The sequence below is a fragment of the Gossypium hirsutum genome, chromosome D11 (genome assembly GCF_007990345.1).
Source record: "Gossypium hirsutum isolate 1008001.06 chromosome D11, Gossypium_hirsutum_v2.1, whole genome shotgun sequence".
Classification (NCBI taxonomy): domain Eukaryota; kingdom Viridiplantae; phylum Streptophyta; class Magnoliopsida; order Malvales; family Malvaceae; genus Gossypium; species Gossypium hirsutum.
In genome coordinates, this window is record NC_053447.1 from 41499800 (window position 1) to 41519323 (window position 19524).

General features: G+C 34.3%; 2 protein-coding genes across 16 annotated transcripts; one reads left to right on the top strand and one right to left on the bottom strand.

The window, feature by feature from the left end:
- The first annotated feature begins 2192 nt into the window (after positions 1-2192).
- Positions 2193-7543, top strand: LOC107922531 (glycerol-3-phosphate acyltransferase, chloroplastic). 15 transcript variants are annotated; one of them, XM_041104279.1, is made up of 9 exons: positions 2193-2556; positions 2626-2934; positions 3394-3470; positions 3552-3653; positions 4132-4194; positions 5543-5600; positions 6174-6275; positions 6378-6466; positions 7411-7543. In XM_041104279.1, exons 5-9 carry the CDS (start codon positions 4184-4186, stop codon positions 7541-7543), a joined length of 393 nt encoding a protein of 130 aa, XP_040960213.1. In that variant the 5' UTR covers positions 2193-2556; positions 2626-2934; positions 3394-3470; positions 3552-3653; positions 4132-4183. The 15 variants fall into 15 exon arrangements, 7 of the variants coding, with proteins under 7 accessions (XP_040960213.1, XP_040960214.1, XP_040960212.1 ...); XM_041104280.1 differs by having other exon boundaries at positions 3431-3470; XR_001691302.2 differs by having other exon boundaries at positions 6174-6623; positions 7411-7527.
- LOC107922533 (uncharacterized) lies at positions 7211-15787 on the bottom strand. The gene is made up of 9 exons (XM_041104303.1): positions 15734-15787; positions 15467-15638; positions 15162-15238; positions 10962-10976; positions 9337-9461; positions 9059-9171; positions 8312-8377; positions 7913-7968; positions 7211-7597 (listed from the first exon to the last, which is right to left on the bottom strand). The coding sequence occupies exons 1-9, from the start codon at positions 15785-15787 to the stop codon at positions 7559-7561; spliced, it is 717 nt and encodes a 238-aa protein (XP_040960237.1). The 3' UTR covers positions 7211-7558.
- Positions 15788-19524: the final 3737 nt, after the last annotated feature.

Consider the following 19524-nt stretch of genomic DNA (forward strand, 5'->3'; position numbering starts at 1 on the left):
AGATAAGATTTGCTTCTTCAGTCTGCCCCACTGTGACTTCAGGGGGATAAGACTTGTCTTCTCAGTCTGCTCCACTGCAACTTCAGGGATATAAGACCTGATGCGATCCACTCTGCTGCAACTTCAGAGAGATAAGATCTATTACTTTAATCCGCTCCACTACAACTTCAAGGAGATAGGATTATCGGCTTCAATCTGCTCCACTATAACTTCAGGGAAATAAGATTTGTCATCTTCGATCTGCCCCACTGCAACTTCAGGGGGATAAGACCTGTTGCGATCCACTCTACTGCAACTTCAGAGAGATAAGATCTATTACTTTAATCAGTCCACTACAACTTCTGGGAGATAGGATTATCGACTTCAATCTACTTCCTTACACTTGAAGATAAGATTCGTCGTCTTCGATCTGCTCCGCTACTACTTAGGGAGACAAGATCTGCAATTTCTGACCTATTCCACTGGTGGCCAGGGACATAGGACTTGTGGCTTAAATCTGCTTCCTTACACTTGAAGATAAGATTCGCTGTCTTCGATCTGCTCCGCTACTACTTAGGGAGACAAGATCTGCAATTTCCAACTTATTCCATTGCTGGTCAGGGACATAGGACTTGTAGCTTAAATCTACTTTCTTACACTTGAAGATAAGATTCGTCGTCTTCAATCTGCTCTGCTACTGCTTAGGGAGACAAGATCTGCAATTTCCAACCTATTCCACTGCTGGTCAGGGACATAGGACTTGTGGCTTAAATCTGCTTCCTTACACTTGAAGATAAGATTCGCTGTCTTCGATTTGTTTCCCTACTCCGGGGGAAGATAAGATCCGTAATCTTCATTGATCTGTTCTCTAGGGAACACGACCTGTATAATGAACCTAATTATGCCTAATGATTAGGATGGCATGATCAAATGCTCCTAACTAGACATGTGTGAATGGTGTTTTCATGAATGCAGAATTTTATTTTTTTCCGAGAATGGTCTTACTTAGGTTGTCATTACTCGAAGTTTATTAAGGCTTTAACACTGACGTGCTACAACGTCTTCTCGCTTGGCCAGCTTTTTCAAAGAATCACTTAGTCAGATTGCCCCCCACTGTAAACTTCAAAGTTCAATCTCCTGGGACGCAACACCTGAACCATTTTTCTCCCACTGCAACCCAAGGGTAGAAATATATGGCTTTTCCTTAGTCGTTTCATATCACAATTCAAGGATACAAGATCTAAGTCTGTCTGGTCCCTTACACCATTCCTAGGGTGTCGTACCAAAGACTTATGCGCAAATGAAGGCTCTCTTCTCCGAGGTAACCTCTTCTTATTGCTTGGTGATCATTGCTTGCTTGTTTATGGCATCTTGACACAAAATCCAAAGAGAAAAATCTAAATTTAGACTCCCTTCTCAAATTTCCATCCTTTAAATCAGGTGCGTTCTAAATAATAGTCCTATTTCAAGCTACTATATTATTTAGAAACTTTTCAGAGTAATATACAAAACTTCCTTCGTGAAAGTTTTGTTAGTCCATTAATCGTTATTCCAATGCAATATGCTTGTAAAAAGAGTCATAACAATGGATAAGAATAAAGTTGGTTCTGAGCATAGCTCGAAAGAACAAATTATCAAAAATAGTAAAGAAGGATGACAAAGAAATTGATTAGGAATTTGTATCTTGGGAAAGAATGAAATATTCCAACACTACACCAAAACAGGATTTTAGCGGCGTTTTTAGTGGCGTTTGGATAAAAAACCCGCTAAAAATCAAGCATTACCGGCGCTTTTAAGAAAACGCCGCTAAAGATTGAGTATTAGCGGCGCTTTCAGGCAAACATTGCTAAAAATGAGCATTAGCAGCGTTTTACAAAAAGCGCCGCAAAATACCTAAGCCTAATGACATTGTTTTTTGAGTTTTCGAGGCTTTAGCGACGTTTTTGAAGAAGCGCTGCTAATTCTCGGGTCTTTAACGACGCTTTTGAATAACCGCCGCTAATGCACGGGTCTTTAGCGGCGTTTTTGAAGAAGTGCCGCTAATGCTCGGGTCTTTAGCGGCGTTTTTGAAGAAGCGCCGCTAATGATCGGGTCTTTAGCGGCGTTTTTTAAGAAGCGCCGCTAATTCTCAGGTCTTTAGCATTCTTAAAAAAGCCCCCAAAAAATATTTTATTATTTATTATTTTTTCCCCTTCTTTTCCCAAAATCGATTCCCCCCACTTTTTTCCCCCAATTCCTTTCTCCCTTACCCCGATTCCCTTTATTTTCCCCCCAATTTCCCCAAATCGGCAGTCCTTTTATTTTTCCCAAACCATTTCTCCCCCTACCTCGATTCCCTTTATTTTTGAATTTGCAACAATATGGGAAGTCATCCAAGCTATCACTCAATGCTTTTGAATTTGTTTTTTTTAGGGAAAAAGTTCAATGCTTTTTTAATATTTTCATAACTTTAAAACCCGCCAAAAGAAAATCTAGCCATAGCTGTAAGTTTAACCTCGTATCATTCCACTCTGGAACGTGTGTCTCTCCGCCGCCATTAACTCATTCAAGTCCTCCAATCTCATCTCATGGAAAACGGTACCTTCCCTCACTCCCAAAACATCCTAACCTGATCTCCATTTCCGTTAACTTCTACTGTGATCCCAGACAGGTAAGCTTCAACAAACCCTAGCGGGATGCATCAAACTGTCGGGAAAAACAGGTCAGTCGGGGAAGGTTTCGAAGGTAAAGATATGGCCGGGATTCACCGGCCAAGGAAGGTACTTTGAGTTTCACTCAAATTTGATTCCTGCATCCATCGATTTTGTTCGAGAATCGTTGTTGTGTACCTCTCTTTGCAAAGACGGATACAAGATTGGAACCGTCGAGCATTTGCTTTCGGCTTTGGAAGCTAAAGGCATCGACAATTGTAGAATTCAGATTCAAAGTCTCGATTCTGAGGATACTGAGGTCGAGGTTAGTGCCATAAATTTTGTTTGGATATCAAAATTGATTTTTAATTTGCTTAAAATTGTAAGTTTTGTTATTCATTTGGTTGTTACTTTTATCACATTCTTTCCTTTTTGCAAGAAAAGCGACTTTTCCTGTAAGGTATTGTTGGATAATAAAATGCATGATTTTACATTGACATGGAAAAAATATATATTCAATTGTTCGTTCACTTCAAGACAACTTTGGAGCAAGCTAAAAGCATGAAGCTGCAATCTAACAACCTGAAAGAACCTTTGAAGGCCATATTGTAGGATATTTGTTCTGGATTGAAGGATGAGCGAGGAGATTTAAACATAGTTAATGAATTTGTAGAGAGAATTGTTTAATGTAACAAAGAATGTACAAACACTGTAATAATTTAGCTGAGTCTCTTTTTTCATACAATTTTATAGATGGTGATTATTGGAATTTTAACTAACACAGGTTCCTATTTTTTATGGGTCTGCAAATGCTTGGGTAGAGGCAATAGAACAAGTTGGCAGAAAAGAGGCCTTGGATCGGTGTGGCATAATATATTTTTTGACACTTTTAGCTCAGCCGAAATGTTTCTAATATGTGCTTGAAGTTGCTGTGTATTCTAGGGGCTTTGGGATGTAGAAAACGACAATGATGGCCAACAAGAAGGCTGCGTTTTGCGGGTTATATCCCAGTTTTAGTCATTCTATCTAAAATGTTCTTTGCAGGTAAGTCTTTTTGGTGTTCTTAATAGATGTTTAGTAGTTAACTGTTGAGTAACTTTGGTGCTCTGTTGATGTACCATGATTCAGGATAATCACTTAGTTTAGATGCTTTATAAATGTTAATCCTGTTGTAATTTGTCCATTGCATATGAAGAAATTTAGGTTGGTAATTTTCTTGAGCCAAATCTTTTGAAATTCATTGTGGAAATGCTTAATGATACTGTTTAGTTAATCATTTTTTTTTCATTTGAGGTTTTTATTGCATTTATGCCTATATACATGTAGCTTCTGTCCCAATTAAAACATTGTTTGGTTTTTAATTACAAGCTTTTCCATGCATATTGACTGAGAATGTATATATGCCTATATACATGCATATTGTGGAAATGTTCTTTATCATTCTTGTTTTGGGTTTTCATTTTTTTTTTCTAAATGACTGACAGCTTCGATGCACCATTTCTTGGAACTATTTTTTTTGCAGCGATTGGGTTTAAAGTAGAGGTTGTACAATACAACAACATCAAGTTTCAAGTATGGGATTTAGGTAAGTTAACGTTAATAAATCTAAAATAGCAGCTGATGTAGTTTATGCAAATGGAGTTCAATTTAATTTATCGAATCATTGAAATTTGCCTTAATCCTTTTACTTAAAATTGAATCATTTAATTGGTTTAATTTATTTAACACGTTAACTTATGTGGTGTGTCTTCTAACTAATGGAGATGCAACCTCTTAAGTTACTTTGCTTCCTCTATTTATTTAATTCTGATATGCGGATATCTTGTGGGTTTTTCTGGCTGCTCTTTAGCTGGACATACATACAATCAGTATATGTCCAGCTGCTCTTTAGCTGGTTACATAATTTTTTATTCAGTATATGTCATATTCATGTTAGGACCTGTTTTGATGTTTATTTTATAGCAGTAGGCGACTGTTTAAAGGTAAAATTTTAATTTACCCTTGTTCAAGAAAATTATGTTCGCTAAAACAATAAGCTCTTTGATTTTCTGACTTGCTTAATATAGATTAGTTGTTTCATGTTTGGAAACTTTTGATGCTCTTGGTCTTATGTCCTGCAGTCATTGACAAAAATTTGGTTCTCATTCTTCACTTAACAAGTCCAGTGGCACATACATATGTAAACTAGGAAATTGAAACAAGAAAGAAACGCAAAGTCAAAGCACATTGATACTCTTGAATGATAGTTATAAATGAATAATATGCCTGACTTGGCATTTATAAAACTCACATGCTTGAAGGATAGAACAGAAATTGCTGTTAGAATTGGATTGTCAGCTTTAAGTGTCTATGACGTGTTTGATATTGGTTTCATTGGAAGAATTCATTGGTTTCATTGGTTTCTCTGCTGATATCAATTTCATTTGTAAAACCTTCCTGAAAATTAAGCATGTGCTTTGCTGAAGGAATTTGTATTTTTAAAATTTCATAATTCTATTTTGTAAACCATGGTAATAAACTTTAAGGTTCATGGATATAGATATATATATAGAGAGAGAGAGAGAGAGAGAGGTGCAATAGGGACTGTAATTCTTTCTTAATTATTAGCTACTATTTGAGACCATCCAAGGTTAAGCTTATTCCATGTTTCTTATCTTGTGTATTCTTTTTTGTGTTTTTTTCATTGAGGGTTTCATAGGGTCTTTAGTAGTTTTTATCTTCTTCATGTTTGATTGTTTATCATCAACCGAATTGACAAAAATGCAAAGAAACAGAAGCATGTATTTTGTATATTTAACTTATTCACATTCTTTCATGTGCTTCATATAACATTTATGTTATTCATATTTAAAATCACTGAAGGACATGTTCAGTCTCTTTTTAAAATTAAAAAAATCACTTCTCTTAACATCCGTGTATTATGTTCTTTGCAGAAATTCATATGTTGGAAATCTTTCTCTTTTTTATGAAATAGAGGAGAAGCTTAAGCAGGTGACTATGCTCAGTTTTCTTTTTCCTTTTACCTGATTCCTCTAAACAAGACCGAGTTTTGCTCCAGCATATTTTTCATTAATATGTCATTGTCATTATTTACATTTTGAACAAACATACTGTTAAAGATCATAACATGATTTATCCATCATAGAGCTGCTTGGTAGTAAGTTGATGAAATTTTTTATTCTGCATGCTACAATACTTGCATATTCTTTTATTAATAACTAACAAGAATGTGCATCTGAGGAAAAAATAAAATAACAGGTTTGTATGTTAAATTTGTGTCCATTTTATTTTAATTTCTTAATTTTCATCAGCTTTAGATCATGTCAATTTATATTTTTTTTATGCAAGCAAGGCTGAAGTTATATATTAGTATTCAGAAGGAAAGTTTAATGGTGTTTTCCTTTCAATTTTGTATTGGCATAAGCTAAACATGGTCATATTAAGTTTTCAACATTCGGGAAACTTTTACGTGCAACTGGGACTTAGGAAGCTTGCAATACTGGCTAAATCTTTCATGTTTAAACTGGCTTTTTTATGGATCTAATTGTCAGACATTGGGTGCAGGGTCACAACGTTGTACTTATATCAAACCATCATACTGAAGCTGACCCAATCATCATCTCATTGTTGCTTGAGAAAGCAAATCCGCATATTGCTGAGAACATGGTGGTTCTCTCTTGAATTAATTTCTCATTCTGAGCCTACTGTAGTAGCCTTCATCTATGCCCTTGAGGCCTTGACTGTACTTGGGTTTTGTGGTTGCAATAGCTGCCGGGATGGTACATAGCATGGCTATTACTGAAGATGGAACATTATTTTCTTGGGTTTCCTCAGATCCTCATCTTAGATGCCAACAGGTTCTATTCCATTATCTTTGTTGATTTTAACTTCCTCTGGAGTGAAGCTTTTATTTACTTCATTTGGATGAATTTGTACAGCTATATTCCCTTTGTGAGAAAACAATCGTAAGCATTTCTGCTTGTAAGTATGGGGCTGCAACTGCTACTGCTATAGGTGATGTTTACATGTGGGATGGCAAGAAAACACTACACCAAAATAGGCTTTTAGCGGCGCTTTGAGAAGCGCCGCTAAAAACACTGCTAATGACAGCGTCGCTAACTTTAGCGGCGCTTTTTCCACAAACGCCGTTAAAGACCAAGACCTTTAGCGGCGCTTTTACCACAAACGCCGCTAAAGACCAAGACCTTTAGCGGCGCTTTTACCACAGACGCCGCTAAAAACCATGACCTTTAGTGGCGCTTTTACCACAAACACCGCTAAAGACCATGGCTTTTAACGGCGCTTTTCAAACAAATGCCACTAAAAATATATCTTTTAAAAAAATTAATTTTTTTCAAATAATATTTATTTCTATAATAAATATTATATTATGTTTTAAGGATAAATAAAAAATATTATTTAAATTAAATTTTCTACAAAAATTTTAACTTTAAAACTAAATATAAATATAAAAATTAATGAATTTAAATTTAGAATTTAAAATAATAAATTAATAACACAATTAAAATCCAAAAGTTAGAACACTTAAGTAAAAATAAAAATTTAGAATCAAAACTAAAATAAATGATACATATGCAAGGTAATAAAATATACAATGCATTTTCTTAATTAAGTAAATCTTGGTTACAGAACTAACACAGAAAATAACACAGTATACAGTATGTTTTGTCTTTCACATTTAAAAAATAATAATAATAGCATGTTTGTTTGCATGCTACCATGATCAAAACACAAAAATGAAGTTCTCCACCTAATACAAATTTCTCCTACGAATGTGCAGAATCAGATCTCTAGATTCTCGGAGTTCTTCATCTGGTGCTGTCTCGATGGTGTTGATTATTGTGTCATCTAGCTGGACTCAAAAAAAGAATAGAATGCAAAGCATGTTATACATTTGGACTCCAAATTTTTAGCAACTCAAAAGAATGCTAAGCATGTTGTCCAACCTTCCAGTACTCACAAGGATCCTGAATAAAAATGAAATCAGACCTCACCATTTCATATAAGAAGCCTACACAACTAATTACACAAAAGAAAAAGATGAGAAAAAATAACAATGTAAAAAAGACGTTTGAATGAGATAATATAGAACCCAGAGTTAACTCTGTGAATACCTTCACTTTAGAGTGGGTGTACACAGTTCGCTAAAGATCAGCACGAGTAGCAAATAACTTGTGGATACTAAGATCTAGCAAGAGCACCCATTACCATTATTAAGGAGTAAAAAACACTAAAAGAACTAAACATGTATTTTGCAAGTAAATGAATTAGATGATACTAACAGTCTTTAGCACGATAGCAGATCTCATCACCCAAAACTCGCATAGTCTCCATGAACCTGCAGGTGGTGTAGCATGTATATTAAGTTTCACTTACTTATCCACATCAATTCCATTCTAACCATTTGCAACAATATCATATAAGAATTGCTTCTCCTTTGCACTCTTCAAAGTAAGCACAAAATAGTGTATGTGTTAGATAAAGAAAAGAAACAAAGAATGTCTGTACTTCATACTGGAGCAAAATATAAAAAATCCAGTGATCAACATGTGCCTACACTTAAAATATAAAAAATCTAGTGATCTACCGAAATTAAACTATTCATCAAAATGATTGCAATTAACTGAGTTAAAAACATGATTTTTTTTTCTTTTCTTGCAAATATCTAAAGTTTTTTATACCTTCCCAAATGGTGAAACAAGCTGGTGAAGTGCTGTAATTCTGTCTCCTAATTTTTCTTTCCTCACCTGCCATATAACATATATATGTATATATATACAAGTCAGAAAAAAAGAAAAAGTAGGTGATTAATTTACTATTTTACTTTCACTTAAACTATATTCTCTTTTTCATACATTAATAGAATATGATAGTTACAGCAAAAAAAAAAAAAAAAAAGAATCATCCCTCTAGAAATCGACAACCAAACAAGGACAACAGTTTTTACCACCCCACATGTATTTTGTGTATGTGTATATATATATGCTTGTGAGTGTGCGTGTGTGTGCAATCTGTATTGAGATAAAAAAAACATATATTTAATTATATAAAAATTATGGTAAAAGTATCATGGAAGTGCCTGTACTAAAAGTTGGATTACATTTTGCCCTTTTACTCAAATGGTTTAATTTAAACACTCATTCAACAGCTATTACCTAAAATGCTACCACTTTTGAGGTATAAAATCAGTGGAAGTCTAAATGAACAAAGTCCTAAGCCAATCAAAACAAAGTCACCAAGAAATGAAAAGAACAATCTGTTCTTATCCTTTCGAAACAGTGACCAAATACAATGAATTCAAAAGGTTGTTCTTTTCATATCTGCTTATCAACCACATACGCAATGAGAAAAAAAAATCATGATCCGCCAGCAGAAAAGCTTGAAATTTGAATGGATCAAATGAAACATAAATCTAATGTAAAACACACCTGGAGAAAGCTTAAAAGAAGAACTTTGATGAGATTTTCTGGTGTGAGCTCTGGTTGACACTGCTGATATCTTCCTTCTAACTTCCCCATTATCGTCCTCAAAACCCAATAATCTGTAAAACGAAGACTCCCCAAATTACTTCAGATGTCTCTCTTAAATTCTATTTAAAAAAATTAAAAATCTATAAAAAAATCAATTACTATAAAAAAAGATAAGTGTGAATTAAAAATATAATCCCAAATACTGATTCAATTGCTGACTGGGATTTATTTCTTACCTCAAAGGTACAGCAATGGTTGTAACCTCTGTAACCTCTGTAACCTGTTTGTGAAACCTCTGTAACTGTTTTACTAGTAAAGCCGATAATAATCCAGAAACTGGTTGTAACCTCTTTGTATTTGCCTGGGAAACCAGTAAATCTTCCCATTATCAGCATATGTTGATTTTTTTTTATAATGTCGCAGGGAGGGAGGGAGGGACAGAAAGCAAGAGAGACGGCGTGTTTGCAAAGTTAAAAGAGTTTTAGGAGGGAAAATTAGGGGTTTCACGGGGGAAATTTAGGGCTAAAATGGGGGGAGAATTTTTAAAATTGAAATTAGGGTTTTTAGAGGGAAATTTTGGGATAAAACGGCGCCAAGTGAAATTATTTTTGCGACGTTTTTAAAAAAAATGCCGGGATTGTACCTTTTGTGGATTTTTTTGAAAACGTCACTAAAAAATTTAAATTCTTTTATTAAAATGACGTCGTTTTGAGAAATATTAATACATAGTAACGGCGTTTTTTGCTAAAAACGCGCTAAAGCTCTCATATTTTTTATATTCAATTATTGCATCTTTCATATAAATTATACATAAAAGAATTATTAAAATTTTAAGTAATATTTAAAAGAATTAAATAATATTATAAATTTTAGTTTTCTTATTTCATTTTTATTTTTGTATTTTTTTTCTTATAATTTGGTCCTATCTAAATTAAATAATTACCTATATATCCATATCAAATATATCAAATGGTTTAAATTAAATATTTTTAAATATAAAAGCAGTAATTAATTGTATAAATTTCTATCATTTAACAAATCTCAAATAAACCTTAAACCCTAAATTAATCATTCAATATACATAAAGTCTATCTATTATATATCTCTTACATAATATAAACTATACTCATAATTTTAATATATTAAATTTATTATTATCTCTTTTACAATTATATAAGAACATATTTAATATATAAATTAAAAAATCAATTAATCTAAACCCTAAACCTTAACTCGACCCTTGAAACCCTAAATCTCTAACTCCTAACCCCTAAACCTTAAATCCCAACCCTTAAACCATAATCCCTAAATCTATATATAATCCCCAAACCTTAAAATAGTAACTCCTAAACTGGTTTTAAATATTAAATTAACCATATACCGTAAACCATATAAACCCTAAACTATAATGATAATTAATTAAATATTTTAAAATTAATACTATCTTATCTTTTTCAATTATATATGAAATTATTTAATATATAAATTAAAAAACATCAATAAAATATAAATTAAAATGCTTTTTTTTGGATGATTTAATGAATATGGCAGGATTAACTCTAAACCCCTAACCCCTAAATCCTAAACCTGGCCCTAAACCTTAAACCCTAACCCTTAAACCATAAACCATAAACAATAATCCCTAAACTATAATGATAATTAATTTAATATTTTAAAATTAATATTATCTCTTTTACGATTATATAAGATATTTTTAATATATAAATATCAAACACGTCATAGACACTTAAAACTTTGAGATAGTTATACTATTTTTTATTTCACTTATAGGAACCTCATACACTCAAGCACTGCAAGTCTTTTGTGAATTAACCAATGCTTATGAAGATCTACTACTTACGGTTATCAATGCCAGCTGGAATCACAAATATTAACAAGAATCAGACATAGATAGCAAAATTAATCAAGCACTTTCAAGGGACATTCTAGCAGTTCTTTAAAGAAATGGATTTCAATCCAAAATTCAGCAGTTCTGTAACTAGCCTAGCAGACAGATGGAAAAATAATATTTATTTTAGAGATCAGTCTACCTCTTAAGTGGAATAACTTTCTATAAACTTTAACCTTGTGAACTTTTTTATTAATATATTTCTTCTAATACTTCTTAGAGATAATCACAGTCAAGAGATTCAACCATTAAGATTCAATGGATGGTTAATATAAGACCAAACAAAGACAATGCATCTAATTTAATAAGCTAAGCAATGCTCATGAACAAAGCAAAACAGTGTATAAGAAATTATTTAGTATGTAAATTAAAAAACACTCAGTAATGTACCCAAAAAACTTAAAAATTATTTTAAATAATAGTATTTTAAATCATGTACCCAAAAAACTTAAAAATATTTTTTGCGGCGCTTTTTAAAAAACGCCGCTAAAAATAGAGCATTAGCAGCGCTTTATCAAAAACGCCGCTCAAGACCAGAGCATTAGCGGCGCTTCTTAAGAAACGCCGCTAAAGACCAGAGCACTAGCGGCGCTTCTCCAAAAACGCCGCTAAAGACCTGAGCATTAGCGGCGCTTCTCCAAAAACGCCGCTAAAGACCCGAGCATTAGCGGCGCTTCTTCAAAAACACCGCTAAAGACCCGAGCATTAGCGGCGCTTTTCGAAAAACGCCGCTAAAGCCCTGAAAAATCAAAAGACGATGTCGTTGTGCTTGGGTTTTTTGCAGCGCTTTTTGAAAAACGCCACTAATGTTCATTTTTAGCGGCGTTTTCCAAAAAACGCCACTAGTACTGGATCTTTAGCGGCGTTTTTCCTAAAGCGCCGCTAATGCTTGATTTTTAGTGGCATTTTTTGTTCAAACGCCACTAAAAACGCCGCTAAAAGCCTGTTTTGATGTAGTGAAAGTATGGAAAAACCACCTGTTGCAACTCGGTTACACCGAGTTAAGGGAAAAAAGATACCTTAAAGAGTTGATTTTGAGAGTTGGTCATGAGAGAATGTAACTTGTAAAAAATTTTCTAATATAGAATGTAACTTGTAAACAGAACTTATGTAATTCTAATGTAATTCTAATATAGAATGTAAACAATTTTCTTATGTAATTCTAATATAGAATGTAACTTGTTTTAATTTTCTTAATTTAAATTCATTAATTTTTATATTTAGCTTTAAAGTTAAAATTTTAATAGAAATTTTAATTTAATATTTTTTATCCTTAAAAGTATATAGTTTAAAGTTTAAATTTTTAAAATAAAACATAATATAATATTTATGACAGAAATATATATTATTTAATTAAAATATTTTTTTAAGTCATGTTTTTAGTGGCGTTTGTGGTAAAAAGCGCCGCTAAAGGTCCTGGTCTTTAGTGGCATTTTTTTCTAAAAATGCCGCTAAAGTTAGCGACACGTTCATTAGCGGCGTTTTTTTCGGCGCTTCTGAAAGCGCCACAAATACTTTTAGCGGTGCTTTTTTAGCGCCGCTAAAAGCCTGTTTTGGTGTAGTGTAAGAACAAAAAATTTAATATGAATAGTATGAAAATTGGGTGCCCCAGATATCGCAGCTTAAACTTCTCTGTACAAACTTTCTGAAGACCATTTTGAGTTTGACATGTGTTTAGGAGATCTACAGTGCATTGTCAATACTCCAAGATGTCGCATACCCTTTCCTGTTAATTCAGGTATAGCAAGATCATCAAATGACCCAATATGATCAAAATTCCGCTCTAATCACTTCATGCCCCCATTCCAATCAATATTTGAGCCGCCCTTTTCGGGTTTTCAACTCAAATCCCCTTTGGCCTAAGGTGCCCTTTGCGGGTTTTCCCCTTAGCCTGTCCATTTTACTTTTTCATTTTCATTTTTCATTTTTCATTTTTCACCCCTTTCTTTTTTGAATCAAGGCACCCTTTGCAGGTTTTCACCCTGGTCCTTTCTCTTTCTTCAGGTGAGGTAATTCTTGACTGAATCTAAGTTTACAGGATTTGGCAAGTTTTACCATCTATCCTACTCAAGATCAGAGCTTCTCCGGAAAAGGCCTTTGGCATCCATTTTCCTTTAAAATCCTTTTGTGTAAGAAGAATCTTTCCCCAAATTAGGTTCCCCTTATGGAATTCTCTAAGGCAAACCTTTTGATTGTAGGCTCACATTATTTGCCTTTGGTACATCTGACTGTACTGAATAGCTTTTAGCCTTTTCTTTTGATCAGATTGGATTCATTCTACTTAACTAAAACCTAGAGAACAGGGATTTCTACTTCAATTGATAGAACTACTTTTGTCGTGTAAACTAGAGAAAACAGTGTTGCCCCAGTCAAAGCTCCGATAAACATTCCAAAAAACGAAGAAGGCAGATGGTAACTTCACATGCCAACCCTTGTAAGTCTCAATCATTTTTGTAATTCATTTTTTTGCAATACAGTGACAAACCGTGGTGTCTGATTTTGAATTGATTACAACTCTCAACTATCACATTATCATTCAAGTTCAATGCATTTTCCAATACCATCCTCTTGGAATTCTATATCGGCATATGATGACATTTACGTATGAAGCAGCCTCTAATGATCTCAAAAATGAAGCAATGCCCATTTGAAGTCTTCGATAATGGTGATGTCCATGCCCCATCTTGCTCAAAATTTGAGTCACCCTTTTCGGGTTTTCAACTCAAAACCACCTTTGGTCACAAAGCGCCCTTTGCGAGTTTTCGCTTTGGCCTCTCCTTTACTCTTTTTTGTCATTTTTTATTTTTATTTTTTTATCTAGATTTTCTTTTTTCTTTCTTTCTTTTTCTTTCATTTTTATATTTTGATTTTAATTGTTGATTTGATTTTTTTTAAAGAATCTAAACTCATGGGATTAAGCAAGTCCATGGTATCTCTTTTGATTAGAACCATTGCTTCTCAATAAAGTCTTACACATAAGATCTTCCACTTTCACCTCATAAGAGATCTTTTGGCATCAGATTTCTTTCATAGAGCCTTCTAGGGTGAAACTTCGATAGAAAAATTTGGATCCTGCTCTTCAATCAGGATAAAATCCAACAAAACTTGAAGAGATGAAAACTTGACTTCAAACAGGCAAAGCTATACTGAGTCGACAAGAAAGGCATTGCCCTGGCAAATAATTACATCGTTCATACAAATTTTGACATCGTGCTGTTGTGCAGATTTCATTATCAGTGCTTAACCCGGGCATATCCTGGTATGATCCTACAAAGATATCTTTGAACTCTAGAGGTAATTTAATGAGGTCTTACTTCATTTTTACGGTCAGGTCAATTCTAATCTTCACCAAGCTCACAATTTCTAATGATTCCTTGTGAGGTAGGATCTGTCTATCCTTCTGTTCAACCATCCTCAACAAGTCTGGAGATAAGCTACGATCTATGTCATTTTCAAAGTCATGAGATCCCTCTGAACACATGCCTCGCTCAAAAGGAAAATCTGGGTCCGTAGCTGAGTCATTCACATAATTGATATTTGGGGACCCATAATAAGTACCGAAGAATATACAAAAGATAGCATAAATTCATGAATAATTATTTGTACCATATGATTATGAATGAATGAATAAAAATTTAGAAGAAAATTCAAAAGAATGAAAGAATCTGGAATTGTTTGTAAAGAATGAAAATATTGGCTCAGTAATAATTGCAAAGATGTATTTCATTAAAATAACAATGTTCAGACATGAGCCTATTTCACAAAGGAATTTCTATCATTTCTAGGCTAAAAACAACAAAATGTTCTGAACATTACTCTAAATAAGCTCTAAAAACTATAGGGATTTCTTCCGCAGTCTAATTGCTTAGAACACTCCAGATTTATAAGGGCAGATATTTAACAAGGTCCCTTTTCATTTGTGTCTTCATATATGTCATTGGTGTGAACACTTGCCAACATTGTGTGTATGTTTTTCTCCTCTTTAATTTCTTCACAGAGCTTCATCTCCTTGTCGTCCATCATGTCCGGAGCCAAGGCCTTGAATTTCACACTCTCTTAGGTCTCGTGTCCCTTGTCGTGATGGAATTTGCAATGGTTCCTTGTCTTTCCCTGATTTCCTCCTGAATCAGTAATAACTGATCCCCTTCCTACCTTCATGTCTACCCCATTATCAATATGACTAGGTAGTGGATTTTCTGTGCTAGACGAGTCATCAAATCTGACAACACCTATGTTAATGAGTTTTTCAACCAGTTTTTTGAAGGCAATGCAGTTCTCTATTGAATGCCTCGTAATTCCCGCATGGTAGTCACATTGTACATTCGTGTCATACCATTTGGGATACGGAGGCTGTATTGGTTTTAAGTAGAAGGGGGACACCACCCGTGCATCAAATAAGCTTCGGTATAACACACTATATGACATCGGAATTGGTGTAAACTGGAGCTTCTCCGTACCTGGTTTCACTCCAGATTCTTGCTTTAAAGGGCTCTGATGTCTTGTGGTTTCCGTCTTTGGCCGGCTCGCAGTGATTGGTTTTGAGTGGCCCTTGTTATACTTGCCTGCATTATCCCATTTATTCCCCTTCTTCCTCGGGGCCTTTGTAGTAGCTAGGTACTCCACCCTCGCCTACTTGGTTTCAGCTGGGTTATCAAGAGTGACAGGAAAATTGTTCCTCAAATTGGACCTTGGGTCTGTCAAGCAACCCACTGGTGTTGCTATACCAGTCTGATACGGTTATGATCTGATAGTAAAGAGTGCCCTTTGTGGACGCCCATCTGGCTGGACTTGGACACTTGTTGAAGTATAATCTAGGGAATGGGCAAGATCCTCATTATCAACCCCAAAGTGGATCACCGGGTCTTTCCTTTTTTCTAACTCTCTAGCTAGCAATCGGTTGAACTGGCTCATCATAGTTCTCTGTAATTCTAGCATCTGATCTCTCATTTCCTGTTGAAATTCGGTCAACTGCTCCTTCATCTATATCTGCATTCGCTCTAATTTTTCCAACCTTCGTTCCATTTCTCTAGTCTTTGCTTGGATACCGTAAGGGTGTCAGGTTGACTAACTAAAATAAACTTACTCAATTAGACTCTTTTAATGGATTTTAATGCATGTAATGTCATGTAATGCAAGTGCATGAAATGAATGCCTAAAGAGACATTGATCCTGATTCAATTACATTTAGAAAACTTCACTAGAAGGCAAATTCCTTTACATAAAGCAGATGCATGTACGGCCTCTCCCTTATATTCCAAGAGACAACATCGACCATTTTCTTCATTCGCATGCTTGTGATAATCTCGCCAATTTCCAATAGATGCCACTGCTAGCTCCTTTTCTTGATCTTTGTCGCAATCCATCATCTGCCCATCTTCATAAGGCTCGTCAGCTTTTTTAAGGGAGTTGGAACGTCGAAGGCTCTTAGACAATCGCCTTGAATCCTCAGGCCACGAAGCAAGGTCACGAACTCTTCCATCGCCTTTCTTGTGTTTCTCAGAATATATTCAGGCAGTCGTATTATTTTCCATTTTATAAAGGAATTCGTATTCCATGACAAGCTTTCTAATTTAGTGATCGGATTTGAATCAATATCTCTTTCCTAAGATGCAAATGCAATGCGATCATAATCAAAACAAGAGGGCTTAGTAGAAAACATAAGCAAGCAATGAAAACAAAAGTGCCTAGTCGGGTACCACTAGGGGTTTGGAGTGGCTCTACCTAGGATGGGTCCCTAAGGTCTTCTACATGCAGTTTGGCTCTAAAGTCAAGGTACCCGAACCAGTAGATTCCTCGATCTTCACCCATTATAGGCTCATACAGACCAAGTTCAGTTTAGGAGAATACATTTCCCTATGGCTGCACGGAGATGAAAACCTCACGAAGACACAGGTACGAATGTATTCCGGAAGTGATCCACTATCCTGCACGGAGATGAAAACCTCACGAAGGAGTAGCTTCTCACTCCCACTTAAAAGGGTAAGACTAAATAGTCTTTATGCAATATGATGCCAAAATATAGAGCTCAGTAATTATACAAACAAATGCAAAGAGAAGATCCTAATTAAATCAAATTTTAATTTTCGACAATAAGACAAAAACAATCAATTTTACGGCCTGACTCTCTTATGTCCCCAGTGGAGTCGCCAAGCTGTCGAAACCACTTTTTTGAATTGAAAAAAAACGGGAACGACTTTAAAATGGAAATGGGAGTCACCACAGATCTTTTATTGAGGGGTGATCGGATCACCTTGAAAATGATTTTAGGTCTACGAATTTTTAGAAAATAGGTTCGGGAGTCGATTACGCACGAGGGTATTGTTATTTTAACCAAGATTTGTTTTCAAAAACATTTGCAGACTGAAAAATAATAATAAAAAACTAAAATCTCTGCTAGGGTTTCACCCTAGTTCACGCTGCCGTTCACAACACAGGCCATTCAAAGGCCACCAGATCCTCGTTCTACTCCGATTGCGACGGGGTGAAAGAAGGACCGGCTTCCAGGTAATCTCCTCGCTCAATCCCTTACTTTCTCCTCTACTTCTCACTATTAATGAACAAAAGAAAGAACAGAGAAATGTGAAGAAAAATTCGAAAATCACCTTACGAAACACTGTTTCCGTCTTTTTCTTTTTGAATATTTTTTGTTTCTTGTATTTTTTGTATTGATATTGTGTAAAAAAAAAGGGATCCATTTTTACAAATCTTGATGGCTTTTATAGCCAGAAATACAAAAGAAATCCCTTTATTTTTTTGTTGTTATCCTCTAGCCTTTTTTCTGTTATTCTTTTTCTTTGCTGCTACTTGCATTTGTTGCATTTGCTGCAAGTCATTGCAGGTGCGAGGCCGTACGGTAACAGAGATGTAGCACGTACGGAGGCCAGCTGGGCCGTAGGCGTGCGTGGCGTGGGAGCTCGAAGCCGTGGTGGCGCACGCACGAGAGGGGAGCGTGCTGGCTGCGGCGCTGGCGCTAGGGCTGGATGCCTAGGGTTTCTGCTTGTGGTTAAGGCTAGTGGGCTTAGGGTTAGGTGATTGGGTTGATTGGGTTGGGGATATTGGGCTAGGCTAGTGCATTTGGGCCTACTTGATTTAACTGTGTTTGTAATCTGGACATTATGTTTTTTTAGACCATTGTTTTATTTTATTTGGTTTATTTTACTAACGGGACGGGCAAAAATAGGCTCTTACAAAATACATAAAAAGAATTTAACCAAAAATTAGAAAAATTAGATTCTAAATCATCATTATATATAACCCTATAAATATGTATTTTTATTGAATAATTTGAAAAAAATCAGAGTGATTTTATTTATGTCACAAATTAAGTGACGTCGATTTGTATAAAAGTATATAAAAAATTTAATTTTTCCTTAATTTATTTTTGACACACGTACTTTAAAAAAATATAGGGTAAACTATTACTAAATTATTAATTATTTTACATTTTAGTCAATTAATTTCAAAAAAGTTATAAAATAATCACTGAACTATTTGAAAGCTTTCATTTAAGTCATTGGGCTATTAAAATTGCTATTGTATGACATTCTTAGTTCGCACTGCCTACACCAATCGAGCACTCTCCTCCCCATTATCTATTACAGTCTTTTTTTAATGAAATAACTTTGAAGGTAGCGAATTTGCAAATCAAAATCCTTACAGCTTTTTTCTCTAATATTCGACACTGACTGTCAAATTGACATAGATCTAAGGTATGTTTTTTTACCCATTGATTAGTATTGATCTATTGTATCGATCGTTGAATCATTACTTCAAGCTCGTTAGCTGGACTTTTTAAAAAAAAAAAAGACTTAACAGCCTAACAATTTAAATAAAAAAATTTGTATAGTTGAGTAAATTAATGAAAACTTTCGTATAATTTAATGATAATTTTATAATTCTTTAAAGTTAAGTGACCAAAAAATAAACTTACTAATAATTCAGTCACATTAAATATAGTTTATCAAAAATTTAAATAACTAATCACTATTAAAAAAGATGGCCGTATCAAGAAAGAATTGCAGAATTGCAGAATTAGTGACATTAAATATAGTTTATCAAAAATTATGGCTATACCATAATAAAAAGTCATCCCCTAAAGCAACAGAATTGCAGAAGTTGGAATTTAGAGGTTCTGATTTTGTGGCAGCTAAGTAATGGGAAAAGATAGAATTGGAAAGGTAATTAAGGCATTAATGGTTATATTTTTTAATTCAAGTTATTTTTTTCTGAATATGGTTAAAATTTTATTTTTAAGTTCATTTCTCTGGGTATTTTTGAGATTAAGAAAAGATTTTTAGGCATTATATGGTATTAGGCTGTAATTGTGACCTTATTGTTATTATTATTTTCTATGTTGTCTTAGATTGTATTTTAATTTATTTTATATTTGGCATAATTTTTTATTTTAATTCAATTTAGAAATAAAAGTTGTGTTTGTATTAGAATATCAATTCATGTTATATTTTGAATAATTTATTCAAGTGATTTAATGTAGATAAAAGCTATGTTGTTATTT

What these genes read in the sequence shown, in the direction of transcription:
- LOC107922531 (XM_041104278.1), top strand. An exon ending in CGCATATTGCTGAGAACATG is followed by an intron (nt 6,276 to 6,377) that starts GTGGTTCTCTCT and finishes TGGTTGCAATAG; the next exon opens with CTGCCGGGATGGTACATAGC. An exon ending in CTCATCTTAGATGCCAACAG is followed by an intron (nt 6,467 to 7,410) that starts GTTCTATTCCAT and finishes ACGAATGTGCAG; the next exon opens with AATCAGATCTCTAGATTCTC.
- LOC107922533 (XM_041104303.1), bottom strand. Translation starts at nt 15,787, where the DNA reads ATGGGCGTCCACAAAGGGCACTCTTTACTATCAGATCATAACCGTATC. An exon ending in TTGTTTCACCATTTGGGAAG is followed by an intron (nt 7,969 to 8,311) that starts GTATAAAAAACT and finishes CACCACCTGCAG; the next exon opens with GTTCATGGAGACTATGCGAG. An exon ending in CTGCTATCGTGCTAAAGACT is followed by an intron (nt 7,598 to 7,912) that starts GTTAGTATCATC and finishes ATTTTTATTCAG; the next exon opens with GATCCTTGTGAGTACTGGAA.